Source organism: Palaemon carinicauda, chromosome 8 (genome assembly GCF_036898095.1).
Source record: "Palaemon carinicauda isolate YSFRI2023 chromosome 8, ASM3689809v2, whole genome shotgun sequence".
Lineage (NCBI taxonomy): Eukaryota > Metazoa > Arthropoda > Malacostraca > Decapoda > Palaemonidae > Palaemon > Palaemon carinicauda.
The window spans coordinates 135,128,757-135,151,856 of NC_090732.1; the positions used below are offsets into that span (position 1 = coordinate 135,128,757).

General features: G+C 43.2%; 1 protein-coding gene across 1 annotated transcript in view; it reads right to left on the reverse strand.

The window, feature by feature from the left end:
- LOC137645952 (small ubiquitin-related modifier 3-like) overlaps positions 1 to 21,745 on the reverse strand; it is a 50,915-nt gene extending 29,170 nt beyond the window's left edge. Inside the window, exon 1 of the mRNA XM_068379025.1 lies at positions 21,594 to 21,745. Within this exon, the coding sequence (XP_068235126.1) occupies positions 21,594 to 21,611 (18 nt within the window). The 5' untranslated portion in view covers positions 21,612 to 21,745. The remainder of the gene's footprint in view (positions 1 to 21,593) is intronic.
- Between the last annotated feature and the right edge of the window lie 1,355 nt (positions 21,746 to 23,100).

Genomic DNA, 23,100 nt, shown 5'->3' on the forward strand with positions numbered 1-23,100 from the left:
TATAGTATGAAAAGTAATGGGCCAAGAACACTACCCTAAGGAACAAAAGATATCACATTCCTATACTCACTATGGTGCCCATCAACAACAACTCTTTGAGATCTATTACTTAAAAATTCAATAATAATGCTAAGAAACGACCCACCCACTCTCAACTGTTTGAGTTTGAAAACAAGGGCTTCATGATTAACACGGTCAAAGGCACCACTAAAATCAAGGCCAATCATACGAACTTCCTGACCACAACCTAGGGATTTCTGTACAGCATTGGAGATTGTTAGAAGGGCATCAATATGCTCCAAGGCCTATACGAAAATCAAATTGCAAGCTAGGGAACAGATGATTACCTTCAGCAAACCTTTTAAGATGTTTTGCCAAAAGATGTTCAAAAACTTTAGATAATATGGGAGTTATGGAAATTGGGCAGTAATCAGTTGGACTTGAGCGATCACAAACACAATTACATAGTGGAGTAACATTGCCAATTCTCCAACAAGTGCTAAAAGCTCCTCTTCTTGCTAACTTGCACAAAATAACAGATAACTTTGGAACTAAGAAATCTGCAGTCTTTATAAAAAACAAAGGAAAAATACCATTTGGGTCTATACCTCCATAAGCATCAAGGTCCATCAACAGAGCTTTAATCTCAAGATTAAAAAGCTAAACTAGTTAGTTTAGCCTCAAGAAAACAGGAATGAGGAAGTTCGAGTTTCTCATTATTCTGCTTACTGTCGAACACATCAGCCAAAAGGGTTGCCTTTTCCTTTGGACAGTGAGTGACAGAGCCATCTGGTTTAAGTAAAGGAGGAACTGTTGCATCTACACCAAAGAGTGCAGATTTAAGGTTAGTCCACCACTTATGCTTCTGGGTTGTACCAGAAAGGGTTTCATTTATGGCTACATTGTATTCTTTTTCAGTTGAAGCATAAACTCTCTGAGCAAAAGCTCTAAGATGAGTATAGTTATTCCAGGTCAAATGTGATCTGTTAACCATTCCAAAGATGATAGGCCTGATGTAATGGATCATAAGGTGCTCCTTCAAGGAATTGAAGAACTTTTACAACGTTCAATGGGGGTGGTCTCACTTCTAATTTGGGACAAGCCAGTTCAAAAGTTTGCACGAACATAGACAGCTCTACTGAGGAGGAAATGTCTAACCCTTTCAGCCTAGACTTGGATCAAGGCTGAGTGATAGCCTTTTATCGGCAAGACTTAGCATACTTGTTCCTCCCGGAGATATGGTAAAAAGTCGGGAATTAAGGGTATAGTAGCTCCGAGTGGAGAGGCACCCCTTCCGCGACATCAACTAAAGATTGCCCCTTTGCCAGGTATACTGAGGTTGAAGACCTCCTGAGGTACCGACATCTGTTTCTCCACTGGTTCCAAGAACCCTTTCTCAGTGAGGCGATGCTTGATAACTTCCAGGCGTGAAGATGTAGGGATCAGGAGAGCCTGATAGTAAATCTGGGAATAGGGTCGCCATAGCAGGTCATGGAGGAGAGGCAACTCCTTAGGAACTTCCACTAGCTGTAGTAGAAGATCCGAGAACCATCCTCCTTGTTGCATAGTAGAGCTATTAAGATCATGGATATGTTGGTTGATGATCGTACCCTTTTGAGGGGTTTTCTCACTATGCAGAATGGGGGAATGCATATACATCCAGATGGGTCCAAAAAGTGTCTAAAGGCGCACTGAAACGCTGCTTGTGGGTACGGTACTTGGGAACAGTACGATGGAACCTTTCAGTTCAGGGACATTGCGAACAGGACCACAGTCGGCGAACCCAAAAAAATCATCACTTTGTTCACTATCCAAGGGTTCAAAGACCACTTGGAACCAACTATCCGCATCTTTCTGCTCAGATTATCTGCCAATATGTTTGATGTGAACCAGGCAGACAGGGAGATTGCCTTGTCCTTTGCCAACGCAGGATTCTGATGGTTCATTGTCAAAGTTGCCATGAAATGGTACCTCCTTGTTTGTTTACTTATGCCATTACAGTCGTGATGTCGCTTATCAACACTACCAAGTGACCTGAAAAGACCTGCTGCAAATGTTGTATAGCGAGGTAAGTTGCTTTCAACTCAGGGAAGTTTACGAGGCATTGCTGATCTGTCTAAAACAATAGAACCATAAACAGGAGGTTATGTGCTGTAGCATGCAAGTGCCCCAACCCACTTTTGAAGCATCCATGAAGAGCATCAATTCAGGAAGGGGAGAGATTATCTACCCCTCTGGGAAGGTTTGAATCTTTAGTTGCCACTGAAATGACTACATGCAAAGGTGACTTTTGGGCACTTTAAGAAGGCCAGGTGACCCAGCAAGCACTGCTACAGATTATCATTACTATTATTTTTATTACAAGCTAAGCTATAACCCTAGTTGGAAAAGCAAGATGCTAAAAACCCAGAACCTCCAACAGGGATAAATAGCCCTGTGAGGAAGGAAACAAGGAAATAAACAAACTACAAGAAAAGTAATGAACAATCAAAATGAAATACTTTAAGAACAGTAACCATGCAAAATTAGATCTTTCATATATAAACTATGAAAACTTCAAAAAATCAAAAGGAAGAGAAATAAGAAAGAATAGTGTGCCCAAGTGTACCCTCAGCATGAGAACTTTAACCAAAGACAGTGGAAGACCATGGTACCCATGACTAGAGAACAATAATTTGATTTGGAGTGTCCTCCTAGAAGAGCTGCTTCCCATAGCTAAGCAGTCTCTTCTACACTTACCAAGAGGAAAGAAGCCACTGAACAATTATAGTGAAGTAGTTAACCCCTGATAATCTCAGTGTTGCCAAGTGTATGAGGACACAGGAGAATATGGAAAGAATATGCCAGACTATTCTGTGTTATGTGTAGGCGAAGGGCAAATGAGCAGTAACCAGAGAGAGTAATCCAATGTAATACTGTATGGCCAGATGAACCTGTGGTAAGTTTCACGACAGGAACTGGCGAGCCACTTCCATGGCTCTTACAATTCTTTCTTGCAATGGGAAAACTTTTCCTCATAAGATGTGTATTTACAGACCCAGATATCCTAGATTCTGTTTGGGATCCAAGCAGAACGTCTCTAAGTTTACCACAATCCCCAGATTGTTGGAGAAAAGTCTACACTGAGTCTGCCAGAACAAAACAATTGTCTAAATAGTGAAGGAGATGAATACCGTTGGCGTGCCCAAACTGAGACCAGAGTGAACGCTCAAGTGAACACTTGGGGTGCCGATGACAGACCGAAGCACAATATTTGCAACTGGTATACTGTATCTTTTTAAGCAGAATGAATCTTAGGTTGAGTACTTCCCTGATGACAGATGGATATGGATCTGGAAGTACACATCTTTCAAATCCATCGTGATTATAAAATCTCTCAGTCTGACAGCTTGTCTGACTGTTGCTGCAGTCCGCATCTTGAACAGAGTTTGAAGGACAAATTCGTTCAAGGCCAATACGTCTAAAACTGGTCTCCAGCCTTCAGACACCTTCTCTACAAGAAAGAGTGGAATGAAAAATCATGGAGATTCATTGACAACCTCCTGGAGAGCACCCTTCTCTATTATGGTCTGTGTTTCTGACCAAAGGCTAACATTCTTTATCGATTCCTTTGCAAAGGATGGAGATCTCGGGGGACAAATCAGGGGAGGTAGCGAGTTGTTGAATTGGACAACTTTAACTTTGTAAAGAACAGACACCGTACAAGGAACTTTCCTCGTCCTTTCTGCTTTTTACTCTGAAAGGGTGGTCTAAAAAGTACAGACTTCTAGGTGGTATTCTGCCTTGAAGTGCCATAACAGTCTTGTGCGCTTGCCTCACCACAGGGGGAGCTCTAAGTACTACAGGTGCAAGGAGGTGAGTATGGATGTACACCCATGAAGAAACAAGGATGGGGTCATGACTGAGGAGTTACTGAAACCTGGATATGATGGCATCATGCCTCTTCAGGATCCAGTTGGCCACCTGGTTGGTAGCATCGTGTGTTAAGAACTCTAGCACCCGTGAGAACCATGTTCTTAAATGCCCAACACTTCTGGGGATCAGACAGATCCTCGGTCGTGGCTAAGTAGCCCACGGTCCTGGACCAGTGGTCCATCCACAAGGAAGCCTGAAGGGTTACCTCCGCCAACATCTCCATATTTAAAGCCTCTGTAGTGAAGAACGTAACTACAATACCAGTTTCTAGCCAGCCAGTGAGAATGTGGAAATAGACATCTGTCTTTAACCATAGTTGAGATCAAAGTGAAGAAGATATGAGTTAGTGGGATTGGGAGTGGGAGAGGGCAGTGCTTCCCACCGCTACCACTGTTAACATCATTTGACATATTTTTAAAAGTTTTATAGCCATATGCCAGCTTGCACTCATTACTTCTTATATGTAAAGAACGTAAGGTTTGTATTTTGTGTAGGAACAACTAAAAAGTTCCCTATTGAGTTCATGGCATATGATAGTGATGAAGCCTGCACGATTGAGGTAACGATACCTGCCCAAATTATGATACTGGAAGGACAGTAATTCATCTTATGAAGAGAATAGATTAACCAAAGTACTCTTCAGAGATACAATACTGCATGTTGATATTCAGTAAGAAGACAGAGCCTTAGGTTAGTTTAGTTAAGTGACGTGTGCATGTTGTAGCTAAAGTTAAGGAGAACAGAAGCGTTGATATTTAGTTGTGGTGGAACACAGGTAAATAGGCCTATCTGCCCTATTCATCAAATTTTCATGTTAAGAGTACAAACTTCACTGTGAATGGAAAGCTTTTACCCCTTACTCATCAGTGAGAATTTAGCAAGAAATCTAAACATGACAATAGAGGAAAACAAAACTGGAGGGCCTCAAAAGTGAGCAAAAACCTTCCTTACAATAGTAGCATGATAGTTCAATTTCTTACCACCACAGAATTCACCACATGTTTAGCGCTGCTCACTTTATCATGTTTTGTTTGAAATCAAAACATACAAGCAAATAATAAATTATACATACAGCGACTAAAAATATGTTATTTTGATAATAAAATAAATTTTTGAATATACTTACCCGGTGATTATATAAGCTGCAGCTCTGCTGCTCGACAGAAAACTCTACGGAAAAAATCCGCCAGCGATCGCTATGCAGGTAGGGGGTGTACTTCAACAGCGCCATCTGTCGTCCAGGTACTCAGTACTCATTGTAAACAAAGAACTCAATTTTCTCCTCGGTCCACTGCGTCTCTATTGGGGAGGAAGGGAGGGTCCTTTAATATATAATCACCGGGTAAGTATATTCAAAAATTTATTTTATTATCAAAATAACATTTTTCAATATTTAACTTAGCCGGTGATTATATAAGCTGATTCACACCCAAGGGGGTGGGTAGAGACCAGCAATAAATGTTTACATTATTATGAGCTAAGGATTTTTTATTTCATTTTAGAAGTTATCAAAATAACAAAAATAAAATAAATAGGTACCTGGTAAGGAAGTCGACTTGAACAATTACTCTGACTTTTTAAGTACGTCTTCCTTACGGAGCCTCGCGATCCTCTTAGGATGCTGAGCGACCCCTAGGATCTGAAGTATGAAGGGTTGCAACCCATACCACAGGACCTCATCAAAACCTCTAATCTAGGCGCTTCTCAAGAAAAGAATTTGACCACCCGCCAAATCAACCAGGATGCGAAAGGCTTCTTAGCCTTCCGGACAACCCAAAAACAACAATAAAAACATTTCAAGAGAAAGATTAAAAAGGTTATGGAATTAGGGGATTGTAGTGGTTGAGCCCTCACCCACTACTGCACTCGCTGCTACGAATGGTCCCAGAGTGTAGCAGTTCTCGTAAAGAGACTGGACATCTTTAAGATAAAAAGACGCGAACACTGACTTGCTTCTCCAATAGGTTGCGTCCATTATACTTCGCAGAGATCTATTTTGTTTAAAGGCCACTGAAGTTGCGACAGCTCTAACTTCATGTGTCCTTACCTTCAGCAAAGCTTGGTCTTCCTCACTCAGATGTGAATGAGCTTCTCGTATTAACAGTCTGATAAAATAGGATAAAGCATTCTTTGACATAGGCAAAGATGGTTTCTTAACTGAACACCATAAAGCTTCTGACTGTCCTCGTAAAGGTTTAGTTCGTCTTAAATAGAACTTAAGAGCTCTCACAGGGCATAAGACTCTTTCTAGTTCATTTCCAACCATATTCGATAGGCTTGGAATATCGAACGATTTCGGCCAAGGACGAGAGGGTAGCTCGTTTTTGGCTAGAAAACCAAGTTGTAGAGAACATGTAGCCGTTTCAGATGAAAATCCGATGTTCCTGCTGAAGGCGTGAATCTCACTGACTCTTTTAGCTGTGGCTAAGCAAACCAGGAAAAGAGTCTTTAAAGTGAGATCTTTAAAGGAGGCTGATTGTAGCGGCTCGAACCTTTCTGACATGAGGAATCTTAGTACCACGTCTAAATTCCAACCAGGTGTAGCCAAACGACGCTCCTTCGTGGTCTCAAAAGACTTAAGGAGGTCCTGTAGATCTTTGTTGTTGGAAAGATCTAAGCCTCTGTGATGGAAGACTGATGCCAACATGCTTCTGTAACCCTTGATAGTGGGAGCTGAAAGAGATCGTTCTTTCCTCAGGTATAAAAGGAAGTCAGCTATTTGAGTTACAGAGGTACTGGTCGAGGATACAGATACTGACTTGCACCAGTTTCGGAAGACTTCCCACTTCGATTGGTAGACTCTAAGGGTGGATGTCCTCCTTGCTCTAGCAATCGCCCTGGCTGCCTCCTTCGAAAAGCCTCTAGCTCTCGAGAGTCTTTCGATAGTCTGAAGGCAGTCAGACGAAGAGCGTGGAGGCCTTGGTGTACCTTCTTTACGTGTGGCTGACGTAGAAGGTCCACCCTTAGAGGAAGAGTTCTGGGAACGTCCACTAGCCATCGAAGTACCTCGGTGAACCATTCTCTCGCGGGCCAGAGGGGAGCAACTAACGTCAACCTTGTCCCTTCGTGAGAGGCGAACTTCTGCAGTACCTTGTTGACAATCTTGAACGGAGGGAATGCATATAGGTCTAGATGTGACCAATCTAGGAGAAAGGCATCTATATGAACTGCTGCTGGGTCCGGGATTGGTGACCAATATATTGGGAGCCTCTTGGTCATCGAGGTTGCGAAGAGATCTATGGTAGGCTGGCCCCATGTGGCCCAAAGTCTCTTGCACACATCCTTGTGTAGGGTCCATTCTGTTGGAATGATTTGTCCCTTCCGACTGAGGCAATCTGCCATGACATTCAAGTTGCCTTGGATGAACCTCGTTACTAGTGAAATGTTTAGATCTTTTGACCAGGTGAGGAGGTCCCTTGCGATCTCGTACAACGTCATAGAGTGGGTCCCTCCTTGCTTGGAGATGTACGCCAAAGCCGTGGTGTTGTCCGAGTTCACCTCCACCACTTTGCCTTGAAGGAGAGACTTGAAGCTTTTCAAGGCCAGATGAACTGCCAGTAGCTCCTTGCAGTTGATATGCATTGTCCTTTGACTCGAGTTCCAAGTTCCCGAGCATTCCCGACCGTCTAATGTCGCGCCCCAGCCCGTGTCCGATGCGTCCGAGAAGAGAACGTGGTTGGGAGTCTGAACAGCCAGGGGCAGACCCTCTCTGAGGCTGATACTGTCCTTCCACCAAGTCAGGGAAGACTTCATCTTCTCGGAAATGGGGATTGAGACCGCTTCTAGCGTCTTGTCCTTTTTCCAGTAAACAGCTAGGTGATATTGAAGAGGACGGAGGTGTAGTCTTCCTAACGATACGAACTGTTCCAGGGATGATAGTGTCCCTATCAGACTCATCCACTGCCTGACTGAACATCGTTCCTTCTTCAGCATGTTCTGGATGCATAACTGGGCTTGACTTGTTCTGGGGGCCGACGGAAAAGCCCGAAAAGCTAGACTGTGAATCTCCATCCCTAAATACACAATAGTTTGGGATGGGACCACTTGAGACTTTTCCATATTGACAAGGAGACCCAATTCCTTGGTCAGATCTAGAGTCCACTTTAGATCCTTCAGACAGCGACGACTGGAAGAAGCTCTTCGAAGCCAGTCGTCCAAATAGAGGGAGGCTCTGATGTCCGCTAAATGAAGGAATTTGGCTACATTCCTCATCAGCCTCGTAAACACAAGAGGAGCTGTGCTTAGGCCAAAGCACAGGGCTTGAAACTGGTAGACAACCTTTTCGTAAACAAATCTCAGAAAAGGTTGGGAGTCTGGGTGGATGGGGACGTGAAAGTATGCGTCCCTTAGGTCTAAAGAGACCATCCAGTCTTCCCTTCTGACCGCTGCTAGAACGGACTTTGTGGTCTCCATGGAGAACGTCTGCTTTGTGACAAAGACATTCAGCGCACTGACGTCTAGCACCGGCCTCCACCCTCCTGTCTTCTTTGCCACTAAGAAGAGACGGTTGTAGAAGCCCGGGGTTTGATGGTCCAGGACTTTGACTACCACTCCCTTTTCTAGTAAGAGAGACACCTCCTGTTTCAACGCTCGTCTCTTGTCTTCCTCTCTGTACCTGGGAGAGAGATCGATGGGAGACGTTGCTAGAGGGGGTTTTCGTACAAACGGGATCTTGTACCCCTCTCTGAGCAACTTCACAGATTGTGCATCTGCGCCTCTCTTCTCCCAGGTCTGCCAGAAGTCCTTGAGTCTGGCTCCCACTGCTGTCTGAAGAAGCTGGCAGTCAGACTCTGCCTTTAAAGGACTTGGTTCCTTTCTTCTTCCCACGCCTCCCTTCGGCACGAGCACCTCCTCTGCTGGAGGCTCTGCCACGAAAGGGCGGAATAAATCGGGACGCTGGAGTGTCCATCCTTGGTCTAGCTGACAAGGTAGGCAAAGGGGTGGCTTTGCGGGCAGAGGACGCAACCAGGTCATGGGTGTCCTTCTGTATCAAAGAAGCAGCAATCTCCTTAATCAAGTCCTCTGGAAAAAGGCACTTAGAAAGAGGAGCAAACAGAAGTTCGGATCTTTGACAAGGTGTCACTCCAGCTGACAGGAAAGAGCAAAGGTTCTCACGCTTCTTGAGGACTCCGGATACGAACGATGCAGCAAGCTCATTAGACCCGTCACGTATGGCCTTGTCCATGCAGGACATGATGAGCAAGGAAGTTTCCTTCTCTGTCGGGGAGATCTTCCTGCTCAAAGCTCCCAGACACCAGTCTAAAAAGTTGAAGACCTCGAAGGCTCTAAAGATCCCTTTAAACAGGTGGTCTAGGTCCAAAGATGACCAACATATCTTAGAGCGTCTCAAGGCTAGCCTGCGGGGAGAGTCTACAAGGCTTGAGAAGTCTCCCTGGGCAGAGGCAGGAACTCCCAAGCCGAGAACTTCTCCCGTGGCATACCAGACGCTCGATCTGGAAGAGAGTCTAGCAGGGGGAAACGCAAAGGCTGTCTTCCCTAGACTCTTTTTGGACTGCATCCATTCTCCTATCACTCGTAAAGCTCTCTTGGACGAGCGTGCGAGGACGAGTCTAGTAAAGGCAGGCGAGGATGACGGCGTACCTAATACAAACTCTGACGGAGGAGAGCGCGGAGCCACAGACACAAACTGGTCCGGAAACATCTCTTTGAACAGAGCAAGAACTTTTCTAAAGTCCAAAGAGGGTTGCGTGGACTTAGGCTCGTCAAGGTTCGAATGTGGTTCATCAACGTGTGCCGCATCGTCATCATCAGAAAGTCCATCATCCGAGTATTGAGGAGGAAGCGGCAATGGAGTAGGCAACGGCTGGTTAGCTGAGTCCGGTCGCACGGGTGCACGCGTGACTGAACCGGACGCAACGTCATGGAACTGTTGCCCAGTCTGTGAGCTGGCAACAACCATAGCAGCGCGGGGACGCACAGCGTCTACTCCAGACTGTCTAGTCTGATGTGGGTGAGCAGAGGCAACCACACTGGGTTGCGGAGGTTGACGCACCGCCTCAAAACAAAACAACTCTGACGGTTGTTGTACCTCGCGAACGTCAACGGAAGGTTCCGTGCGTCGCTGAACGTCAACATGCGGCTGGCAGGGCACACTGGAACGCATGGGTGGCGGGACTCTCTCAGCTGGAGTGCGCAAGAAGGTCGCCTCAGCGTCCACAGGACGCACAACCGAGTGTGTGGTTGGTTGTAGGCAAGAGGTTGGTGCAGCAGCAACCTTCTCCGCACGAAAGTCCTGCATCAGAGACGTTAACTGGGACTGCATGGTCTGCAGCAAAGACCACTTAGGGTCTGCAGGAGCAGGTGCGGCGACAGACGGTGTAACTGCCTGAGGCGGTACCGCTTTGCCTCTCTTAGGAGGTGAGCAGTCATCGGAAGACTGCAGCGAGTCCGAACTGACCCAGTGGCTACAACTGGGCCGTTGGACTTGCGCGGAAGGGACCGACTTGCGCTTAAGTGGTCGTGAGACCTTGGTCCATGGTTTCTTACGAGAAACCTCTTCCGCAGACGAGGAATAAATGGGCTCTCTCGTCTTTGTGTGGGTGGGGCGATCTTGGGTAGATACGCCCGAAACCACGGAGGGAACATCTGTTCACTGATTAAAGCCTCTCGAACCCATTGGTCGTACGACATTGCTTCTCCCCTGGACTTGGGAGCTTGCAAGAGGTCCCGGACTAGGAGGACGACAGGCACGAACAGACGAACCATCAAGCGCAACACTATCCACAACACTATCACTCACTTTACCACTTCCCACTGCACTTTTACACTTCAGCTCCTTGACGTCCGCCATGAGCTGGTTACGGTCACTAGCCAGGGACTCAACTCTCTCATCCAGAGCTTGGATGGCACGCATCATGTCAGCCATCGAAGGTTCCTGAGTGCCAGAAGGGGGATAAGGAGCAACCACTACAGGGGAAGGAATAGGTTGTGGGGCATGAGGAGAGGAAAAATAAACAGAACGAGATGAACTTCTCCTGACTCTATCTCTCTCTAGCCTACGTGTATATTTTTGGAATTCGATAAAATCGAATTCCGAAAGCCCAACGCATTCCTCACATCGATCTTCCAATTGACAGGTTTTATCCCGACAATTGGAACAAACGGTGTGAGGATCGATAGAGGCCTTCGGAAGACGCCTTGAACAGTCCCTAGCATTACACTTCCTGAATTTTGGGACTTGAGAAGGGTCAGCCATTTTGAATTGGTCAAAGGGGAATTCAAAAACTATCCAAAGTCATCAACAAATAATCCGATATCAAAAAAAGAATGCAAGGATTTATTGAAGAGAAAGCCTGCACAGCGAAAGCTCAAAACTAGAATAGTGTACTTCACCAAATAGTTGTGAAAACAAATCCAGTTAGCAACAGCGAATTAGTAGGTCTTGCCGGTAGCACGACAGAGAGAAAATTGAGTTCTTTGTTTACAATGAGTACTGAGTACCTGGACGACAAATGGCGCTGTTGAAGTACACCCCCTACCTGCATAGCGATCGCTGGCGGATTTTTTCCGTAGAGTTTTCTGTCGAGCAGCAGAGCTGCAGCTTATATAATCACCGGCTAAGTTAAATATTGAAAAATTAACTGTTTGGCAAAACTTCAGGTCCTTTGTATACATTTGAGAATGTAATGGTGTTTCATTTCACATACACTTTTCAGGGTAATTATCTTTTTTCTCTAACACAATCATTACCAATATTTTGAACCTATTAAAACTAGCCAAATTATTTTGCTTTAGTCCCTGGATGGTTTCATACTTGTCTATTATTTTAATATCTTTTTCAGTTAATGGATGGCTGCCGTACAGAGAAAAAGTCGCAATGCAGATTTCAATCAATGTAATTCATAGTAATCATAACAAACTTTTATTAAATTTCTGTCATGTGTAATTACCAGAACACAATCTACTTACAAAGGTATTCAACGTAAGTGAGAATTGCATCTATAATTTATGCAAATAGATATGGCGTCATGTATCTAACTGTATTTGGGAGAGGTCACAGGTAAGGCAAAGCCCTCTCCTCCTCAATATATATACAGGAGGTTCCAGCTGTCCACCACAGCCCGATAATCCTGGTTTCCAGTGACAAATATGAGCTACATATTTTTTAAAATGAGTTTTAGTGATTTATGTATTTTTGTCATTTGTGTTTGGTGTGATATTTTTTTTTTTTTTCAAATTCCCCAGGTTTCCCAGAGGAATTCCTCATAATTGTTTACAAGGGATAAAAAATGAGTGGTCAGTACAAAGAGCCAATACAATGTCTGGCTAAAAGGGACAGGAAATCTAAAATTAAAGTGGTTGGCATACACAGCGATGGTCAGAAGTGCAAAAAAACACTAGTGAAATAATTAGATAAATGAAAAATATACGGTCTATTAGGCAAAAATAAAGTAGAGGATCACACCATTAGCCTTCTTAGATAATATATGTGACATTAACTTCCAGAGAAACTGGAATTTGCTATAAGAAATGGACAAGTGCTGAGTAGACGTAGTTGGCATTCTTCTCTGTATGATTAATGGTAATGGGGCATTATAACTTATGCACAGTAGATTGATTAAAATGTGAACACCATTTCATTGTCTAAGTCTATTGTTTACTTTTAGGAGACTGATGGTGGTTAATTGCCCATGTGTTGTTTAGCATTCGCTTTTGCCAGCTGTTCTATTCTTAGTATGATGTGATCATTCCCTGGCTTTTTCTTTTAACCAATTAAAACTTCCAAATATTTCTGCACTAGGGTACTTCACCTACTGCAGTCAGAAGACATGTATTTCAAAATTGTGTAAATTCATTTAGTTCAGTAATTATGTTGAAAATGCTGTCCCTTCATTATATCACTATTGTTACTTATCTAAAAGTGAAAAATGTTGAAAATGCTTTCCCTTCATTATATCACTATTGTTACTTATCTAAAAGTGAAAAATATCAGAAATAATGACCCACATGATTGGTGTGCACAGCTCATCCATGCACCAGTTCTCATAACAGAGAAGCAGTGAGATGATGATTATATATCGAATAGGCTATTTAACCGGTCCCGGTGAAATAGACAAACCTACTTTTAAGCTTATTTAACCGGTTCCGGTAAAATAGACAAACCTACTTTTAAGCTTATTTTGCCGGTCCGGTAAAATAGACAAACATGCAGGATCTACCAGTGATTGACATGCCAATTGACCATAATTTCAGCATCACTGAATGCACAAAACAAGATGATTTGCCAGATATACAGAATTCTGACTAATACCTACAGGTACAGAATTATCTGCAGCCGATGGTGAAACAGAACCACCCACTTTTACTGAGAACAGTGCAGTTCCAGAACCTGCTAATCCTAAACTAGACAATGTCACTTTGCCTCCAAAAGCCAGGAAAAGGGGTAGACCCAAAGGGTCAAACAATAATGTTCTGGGACTTCCAAAGAAAAAGTCAAGACTTGATAAGCTAACTCCATTCATCAAAAAATCATCTAATGACAGGGATCTACAGCTACTTGGCTACTTTGTAAGTGATAAAGATGCCATCCGTGCCATGCGTGGAGAGGTTCTCTCCGAAAATGCGGTAGAACAAAACCCTTCTTCAATTCCAACAGCATGTCTGGATGAAAATGTTTCAATCCATAAAATCGCCGATATTTTGATTCAGACGGTTGGAAAGCTGTGGAGTATGTTTATGAAGCCTCAAGATTGTCATCACGGTGGACGTGTGAGCTCTGTAGTCAGGATTTGAACAAGATGGATTCTGTGGTCTGTGACTGTTGTCTTCAGTGGGTGCACCTTAAGTGTATTGGTAAAAGAACTCTCCCGAAAGGAAAGTTTTGGATTTGCAGAGACTGTTATGCCTAAAAATTCGAAGAAGGCTGTATTTATTTTAATAATTGATTAAATTAATCGTTTTAATGATTATTTTTTAATTTGTGGTGAACAAGTTTCAAAATTGTCTTTCAAATTATATAAATAAATTTGTTTTAAGTGTTTTGTAATTTTTTATTTTTATTGCCATTATTTATAATATTTACCGGCTAAATAAGCTTAAAAGCAGGTTTGGCTATTTTACCGGGACCGGCAAAATAAGCTTAAAAGTAGGTTTGTCTATTTTACCGGGACCGGCTAAATAGCCTCTTCCATTATATATTTGCAAGAGAAGTGAGGCATGGCAGAGCAAAAACCATTTGAGAGAAATATGTTATTTTCATTAGTAAAATAAATTTTTGAATATACTTACCCGATAATCATGTAGCTGTCAACTCCGTTCCCCAACAGAATTCTACGGAAGGGATACGCCAGCGATCGCTATACAAGAGGGGGGTGTACTCACAAGCGCCACCTGTGGCCAGGTACTGCAGTACTTCTTGTTGACACCACTTCAATTTTTCCTCGGTCCACTGGTTCTATGGGGAGGAAGGGTGGGTCAATTAAATCATGATTATCGGGTAAGTATATTCAAAAATTTATTTTACTAATGAAAATAACATTTTTCAATATTAAACTTACCCGATAATCATGTAGCTGATTCACACCCAGGGAGGTGGGTGAAAACCAGTGTACATGTATATCAAGAAGCTAAGTATCCCGTATTTCATATTATCAGTTATTCAAAATAACAATGAAATTACAAGTACCTGGTAAGGAAGTCGACTTGAGCCATTACTCTGCCTTAAATAAGTTCGTCTTCCTTACTGAGCGCAGCGTTCCTCTTAGGAGGCTGAACAACTCTAAGGTGCTGAAGTATCAAGGGCTGCAACCCATACTAAAGGACCTCATCACAACCTTTAACCTCGGCGCTTCTCAATAAAGAATTGACCACCCGCCAAATCAACAAGGATGTGGAAGGCTTCTTAGCCGACCGTACAACCCATAAAAAGTATTCAAGAGAAAGGTTAAAAGGTTATGGGATTATGGGAATGTAGTGGCTGAGCCCTCGCCTACTACTGCATTCGTTGCTACGAATGGTCCCAGGGTGTAGCAGTACTCGTAAAGAGACTGGACATCTTTGAGATAGAATGATGCGAACACTGACTTGCTTCTCCAATAGGTTGCATCCATAACACTCTGCAGAGAATGGCTCTGTTTGAAGGCCACTGAAGTAGCCACAGCTCTCACTTCATGTGTCCTTACCTTCAGCAAAGCAAGGTCTTCTTCCTTCAGATGAGAATGTGCTTCTCTAATCAGAAGCCTGAATAGTAAGAAACTGAGTTCTTAGAACTTGGAAAAGAAGGTTTCTTGATAGCACACCATAAGGCTTCTGATTGTCCTCGTAAAGGTTAAGACCTTTTTAGATAGTACCTAAGAGCTCTAACTGGGCAAAGTACTCTCTCCAGTTCATTCCCCACCAAGTTGGACAGGCTTGGGATCTCGAACGACTTAGGCCAAGGACGTGAAGGAAGCTCGTTTAGCAAAAACCGAGCTGCAAGGAACATGTAGCCGTTTCAGATGTGAAAACAATGATCCTGCTGAAGGTGTGGATCTCACTTACTCTTTTAGCTGTTGTCAAGCACACGAGGAAAAGAGTTTTTAATGTGAGGTCCTAAAAAGAGGCTGATTGGAGAGGTTCAAATCTTGATGACATAAGGAACCTTAGGACCACGTCTAGATTCCAGCCTGGATTGGACAACCGACGTTCCTTTGAGGTCTCAAAAGACCTAGGGAGGTCCTGTAGATCTTTGTTGGTGGAAAGATCCAAGCCTCTGTGGCGGAAAACCGCTGCCAACATACTTCTGTAACCCTTGATCGTAGGAGCTGAAAGGGATCTTACTTTCCTTAGATATAACAGGAAGTCAGCAATCTGGGTTACAGTGGTACTGGTTGAGGAAACTGCATTGGTCTTGTACCAGCTACGGAAGACTTCCCCTTGAGACTGATAGATTCTGAGAGTGGATGTTCTCCTTGCTTTGGCAATCGCTCTGGCTGCCTCCTTCGAAAAGCCCCTAGCTCTTGAGAGTCTTTCGAAAGTCTGAAGGCAGTCAGACGAAGAGCGTGGAGGTTTGGGTGTACCTTCTTTACGTGAGGTAGACGTAGAAGGTTCACTCTTAGAGGAAGAGTCCTGGGAATGTCGACCAGCCATTGCAGTACCTCTAAGAACCATTCTCTCGCGGGCCAGAGCGGAGCCAACCAACGTCAGCCGTGTCCCTTTGCGAGAGGAGAACTTCTGAAGTACCCTGTTGACAATCTTGAACGGCGGGAATGCATACAGGTCGAGATGGAACCAATCCAGCAGAAAAGCATCCACGTGAACTGCTGCTGGGTCTGGAATCGGAGAACAATACAACAGGAGTCTCTAGGTTATCGAGGTAGCGAACAGATCTATGGTTGGCTGACCCCACAGGGCCCAAAGTCTGCTGCAAACATTCTTGTGAAGGGTCCACTCTGTGGGGATGACCTGACCCTTCCGGCTGAGGTGATCTGCCATGACATTCATACCGCCCTGAATGAACCTCGTTACCAGCGTGAGCTTTCGATCTTTAGACCAGATGAGGAGGTCCCTTGCGATCTAGAACAACTTCCACGAAAGAGTCCCTCCCTGCTTGAAGATGTAAGCCAGGGCTGTGGTGTTGTCAGAGTCCACCTCCACCACTATGTTAAGCTGGAGGGACTTGAAGTTTATCAAGGCCAGAAGAACCGCCAACAACTCCTTGCAATTGATGTGAAGTGTCCTTTGTTCCTGATTCCATGTTCCCGAGCATTCCTGTCCGTCCAAAGTCGCACCCCAGCCCGTGTCTGATGCGTCCGAGAGGAGAAGGCGGTCGGGTTTCTGAACAGCCAAAGATAGACTTCCTTGAGAAGAAAGCTGTTCTTACACCACGCGAGAGAAGACCTCCTCTCTTCGGAAACAGGAACTGAGACCGTCTCTAGCGTCATGTCCTTTATCCAGTGAGCAGCTAGATGATACTGAAGGGGGGGAGGTGGAGTCTCCCTAACACGATGAACAGGGCCAGCGATGAAAGTGTCCCTGTTAGACTCATCCACTACCGGACTGAGCATCGGTTCCTTCTCAGCATGCTCTGGATGCATTCTAGGGCTTGGAAGATCCTTGGGGCCGACGGAAAAGCCCGAAAAGCTCGACTCTGAAGATCCATACCCAGGGAGACAATGGTCTGGGATGGGACGAGCTGAGACTCCTCAAAATTGACCAGGAGGCCCAGTTCCTTGGTCAGATCCATAGTCCATCTGAGAATCTCCAGACAGCGACGACTTGTGGGAGCTCTTAAAAGCCAGTCGTCTGACGGAGCCGGACACAAGATCATGGTACTGCTGCACAGTCTGTGAACTGTCAACCATGGGGAAGCGAGGAAGTACAGTGACAACCCGAAGCTGTCTAGACTGTCTGGGTCGTACAGACAACTCCTTATCGGGTTGCTGAGGTTGCCGCACTGCGTCACAACAAGTCACTTCTGCTGGTTGTTGAACGTCTTCCCAGTGACACACTGACTCCGTAAACAAAAAAATCCTCTAACAAGGACTAAGCTTGGACTGCATGTCTTGCAACACAGCTCAAGGTCTATGGGAGCAGGTGTGGTAACAGACGGGGTTAGCGACTGAAGTGGAACCATTACCTTCCCTGGGAGCATGTTATGTTTAAATAAAAGTCCATAGGAGGCTACGCAGCTAAAGGCTCCTCTCCAAATGACAGAGTCCTCAAGGGAATATCAGAAGGAGGGAGAAAAGCACTTTCTCATCTACAGGGACCATATCCGAGAAAAGCTAAGTTCTCTCAGTGAGGGTTTCACTGGTGCAAAAGCAGCAGACTAGAAGGCAACGTTATGAAACTGCTTGACAGTCTAGTGAGTTGGCAACAACCAAAGATGTGTGACTGAGAAGCATGCGGTAAGGTATGCAGAGCATGTTGTATGCAGAGCATGCTGTATGCAGAGCATGCTGTATGTAGAGCATGCTGTAAGGTAAGCAGAGCGTGTTGCATGGCGTGTAACATTTCTCAGAAATTCCATGACCAGTGCTAGAGTGAGTAATATCGCATTACCGTTCATTGAAAGTGCACGTGCCGAGGGAATTGATTTAGACTGTTTTGTTGATGAATTTGATAGCCAGCATGATAATCGTAGAATTAGGCTACACTAAATGTACTATAATCTACTTCACCTCAGGAAAGGGAAACTCGCCCTGTTGGCAACACTGCATTACTTCATGCATGCTTGCATGGGGTTTAATATCAACATAATATTACCTTACATTCATGACTCATGATTCATTTTTGTTTAGAAGATATTTTTGCCATATTTTGCGATTTGTTAAAAATATATTGCAAGGAATACATATATATTTTTATATAAGTAATACAAATAACCTCCATTATCATAATGTTTGTGTAGGCATACATGTATATGATTACAAATGCAAGTTATGAAAGTAATGAGGTGTTATTATTGTCATTTGTTATTCCCAAGTTGAATGGGAAGAAGCTCAAGTTGAGGAAAAAATGGCAGATGCATGCGTTGAGGTGGCTGACTCATAGCATGAGGTTGCTGCCTTAAGAGTTGCGCTTGCTGTAAGGGTTGCGGATGCGCAGTAGCAGGTTCCTGAGGAACGAGTTAAGGTTCCTGAGGTGTGAGCTGCGAGAGTTGAGGTAGCGGCTGCGCAGAACGCAGTTCTTGTCTCGCGAGTTGAGGTTCCTGAGGTGCTAGCCTAAGGTGGTCGCTGCAGCGAGTGCTGAGGTGGCTGCCTCATTGATGGAAGAGGTTGTCGTACCTCAAGAGATTGTTGCCTCGCTGGTGGAACCGCAAGCGAAAGCGGAGGAAGTAAGGCATAAGACTCCTGCTCCCATTGCTGAGGTTGCCTGAAGGAAGGTTAAGGTTGCTGCACAACGCTGGTAACTGGCAACTCAGAACGCGGTAAGGTAGCCTGAGGAACCTCAACTTCGTACGCCTGGCAGACTGGACTGCGGAGACGGAGCTCTCGCAGGAGGAGGCGGAGGTTGCTGCACACCGCTGGTAACCTCAGTCTGAAACTCACGCATTAAGACCGCAAGCTGCGACTGCATGGACTGCAGCAAAGTCGTCTTGGGATCAACAGACGATAAGGTCTGTTAAGGCAAAGCCTTAATAGAAGATGAGGTCTGTAGAGGCATCGCCTTACCTCTCTTAGGAGGTGTGCAGTCACCTGATGACTGAGGAGAGTCAGAGCTAACCCAATGACTGCATCCGGGTTGTTGAACTCTAACTTCGTACGTCTGGCATAGGTCTGGACTTTACGTTTAAGAGGTCTTGAGACCTGAGACCAGCGTTTTCTCCCCTAAATTTCTTCTGCAGACGAGCAAAATAAGGGCTCAATCGTCTGCGGGTGGGAGTGACGGTCTCTGTAAGACACGCCCGCAACCACCGAGGATACTTCTGTGCGCCGATCAAGGCCTGCCGAACCCTTTTGCCCTTCGACATTGCTTCTCCCCTGGGCTTGGGAGCTTGCAAGGGGTCCCGGACTGGGAGGACGACTGGCACGCACAGAAGTACCCTCACGCACAACACTGACACACTTTGCGCTAATCACTTATCACTTTTGATTTTCTGTTTGCACTTATTTCACTGAACTCGAAACTTTAAGTGGTTTGTACCTGAAACACGCAATTCTATCCTTTCTCAAAAGTTAGTAATTGCAAAAACAGAATTACAATGTAACAGAAAAATCTAATGAAAGATAAATAATTCAGTGGCTGGAAAGAGACTAAACACTAGATCAAATAAACTACGTTTAAAATCTCTCACCGCATAAAGCTTGAGAACAAGAAAAAACTCTAGAAACGTTTACCTTCTTCCCCTAAAGAGACTAGGGAGAAGAGCAAAAACGATAACAACGTTACTCGCTTGAACGAAACGTTTATCCTCCTCTTTCTCCCTCCGTCTCTATCTCTCTCTCTCTCTCTCTCTCTTGACTTAGAACCTGAGAGAAGAGCCCAATCATATATATCGTTAAAACATATTATTGTTAAAGGAAAAAACTGAAATATTTCCCAAAATGAAAAGTTCCTTTATTAGAATTAAAACCATTAAGTTAAGAAAGAATGAACAAAACGCTAGACACGGTTACTCTTACTGCAACGTGACACCGTGAAAATTCTCTCTCTATCGTAACGATAGAGCACAAGTTGAACGTTCTGAACGTCAACAACTGCAGAGACAAAACAAAACGTTAGTTCAACTTTGAAAACAGTACGAGACTATCAAAGAAATTCTTTCAAAAACATTAAAATAGCATAATATGTTAACAGGTAAAACCGAAATGACGGGCTCAATGTTAATTAACTTCGGTACCAAGAAAAGACCGCCTACTATTAGGAAAGGTCGAATATAAACAAATATAAAAATTAATTTTAATAAGTTTATAATAAAAGGAAGTTAATCGAAGAGGCCTATAAAAGGCGGAGAGATATAAAATAAATCTATAACTTTTGTTAAGCAAAATTAAGAAAGAGAGTCTATACTCTCTTAGACACCAACACTTCCGTCTAAGGGAAGGGTCGGCCATTTAAAGGTGAAAGAGAGTTCATACTCTCTTCGTCACCATAATCAAATTAATTCCAAAAGTTAGCTAAGCTAATAATAAAACTTCCTGAATAGCGAAAGCTGAAATCTTAGAGCAATACTTCACCAAAAACCGTGAACAAGACTCCAAAATTATAAGCGTATCCATGAACGTCTTGCCGGAAGCACGACAGAGGAAAAATTGAAGTGGTGTCAACAAGAAGTACTGCAGTACCTGGCCACAGGTGGCGCTTGTGAGTACACCCCCCTCTTGTATAGCGATCGCTGGCGTATCCCTTCCGTAGAATTCTGTCGGGCAACGGAGTTGACAGCTACATGATTATCGGGTAAGTTTAATATTGAAAATATATAAATTATAGGTCAGTATAATACTTTAATTTCCTGCCACTTACAGGAACCATATATTTTCCAACTGTTTATTTTGTTTTTAATGAAATTTCTTGCTGCAAATCACTCGTTTTTGGTTGGTATTTCCCCCATCCAAAAATTCGTTTCCCACAGATACCCCATTATCGTTTTCATAAGGGTAGGAAAACTCATAAATGGGTGGTTTGCCACAATATCCATAGACTGAAACGATTGAAATCTAAGATAACTAATAGGAAAAGTTTATGGTTGTGTCTTTGGCTAGAAATTAAAGTATCATATATTTACCGCCTTACAAAGTTGTATTTTGGAGAGAACAATTCGGCAATGGGTAGTCCTACAGTACAGTAGCCTAAATTCCGTTCAATATCAGACTACCTATTAGAGTATCTATATAACCTACGGTATATATGACATCGCTATCTCAATTCTACCTTAGCCTAGGTACTCTGCCCATTTCACAAAGATGGTTTCGTTCCATCTACGGCCAGTAGTGTCTAGTCCTATGAGAAACATTCGCAGTACGATAGATGTATGACATAACGGTTTTATTGACATGACTAATAAGCACGATGAGCCACATGATATGGTTTCCTTAATGGTCCCACACGAAAGATGCAGTCGCCTGAAACGGCTGCAAGCAGGAAAAGTGAGCCTACCCCAATTTTGGAGGGATGATTTATCACCTTTACTCAACTCCACCTGTGGGTAACATGTCACTGTTCTTATGTCTTTTCAGTAAGTTTATTGTATTACTATGTGTGACTATTTGTAAACTTTTGGATACAACGTGAAATACCTTTGCTTCCTCTGACATTTTAGTGGATTTTAGTAATGCTACTCTCGTTGACGATGGGTACGTTTGTAAACACTAATGCTGCAATGACCGCAATTCCTTAGAGTCGGGTCACATAAAGGTTGTGTAAAGCTGCTGTTTTTAAACAAAATTTCGTTAATCAGATTACATACATTAATTCCTTAAATCATATTAATATTTTTCCTCATAATTACATTCCTATGATACAGAAATCTCTTTCTAGATATCGTAAAAAGATTTAATTTATTATTCAACTATGGACCTAGTCATACCGAGGAGCTCCGAGTCTGTTATTCAGGTTCTGATGAGGAACATGTTATTGATACTGCTTTTTCGCAATTGGCCAGTTGCCTTTAAAAATTACTAGTTTTCCTATCGAAATTGATTTATGACTATTGAACAGACATTGTTTGCAACAAGACAATATTCTTACCATCTAACAATTTGGGTTATACTGGTATAAGTAACAATGCCGATGCCATAAGAGAAAAAATACAAGTAAAACATACTGGATTTTAATTAAAATCATTTCGAGAACGTGTAGCAATGTGCAACATATAGCAGTAACTGTTAACATCCATCGAGGTCAATTAATATTTCAGAATCATTCATATCCTACTTCTTTAAAGAAAGAACTGTCACGAGCAGCAGACAAAGGCTTTTCGCTACACACAAAAAAAGGCAAAGTGACTTTAATACTGTCGACCATGTTAACAGCAATTATGGCTCTAGGCATTATACATTTAAGCTAAATAGAAACAATAATTAATTTCAGTCATATTAGCTTTGATGAAAATAGACTTCGGAAATCGTAGCCGACCCGGATTAGTTCATTTATTTGGGACTCAATTTTGTAATTTATATCTTCTCGGGTTTGTGCTCACTGCGTTCATTTGCAAGTTCGAATACACTCCAAATATGTGCATCTATTGTATATGCTTCCTTAACCGACCGGTATAGCAATGGCCTTTGTTTAGTGTGTAAAGCTCCAGACATTTTAGTTATGTGAATATAAAGTAATGTACACCCAACTAAGTGAACGGTAAATAAATACTCCAGAGCGGATGGAATTGTAATGAAAAGCTTGCGGAATGGGTCCAATTAAGCGGCAATACGAGATCGTGTTTTCCAGTTTTTTTTTTTTTTTATTTTACCTTATATCTAACCAATAAACTTCACGCTAAGTATTTTATATTACTTAACCTATTCATAAAATTTTAGGTGGCTACTGTTTACTAATACGAACAAGAGAATGTGACCACAACCACACATACAAGTAAGCTGAAATCAAAGAATACGTTTGGTCATAAAATCTACTGAGGAAAATATTAAGGCTTTGGAAATCAAGAAAACAATTATGAAGAAGATAACCACGGATGTTGAACAGGTCAAAACCTCTAAACAAGGCCACTTGGTAGTTAATTTCGCGGAGAAAGCTGGGTTAGAAAAGGCTAAAAATTACTTAGAAGAGGTCAAGAAAGACATTAAG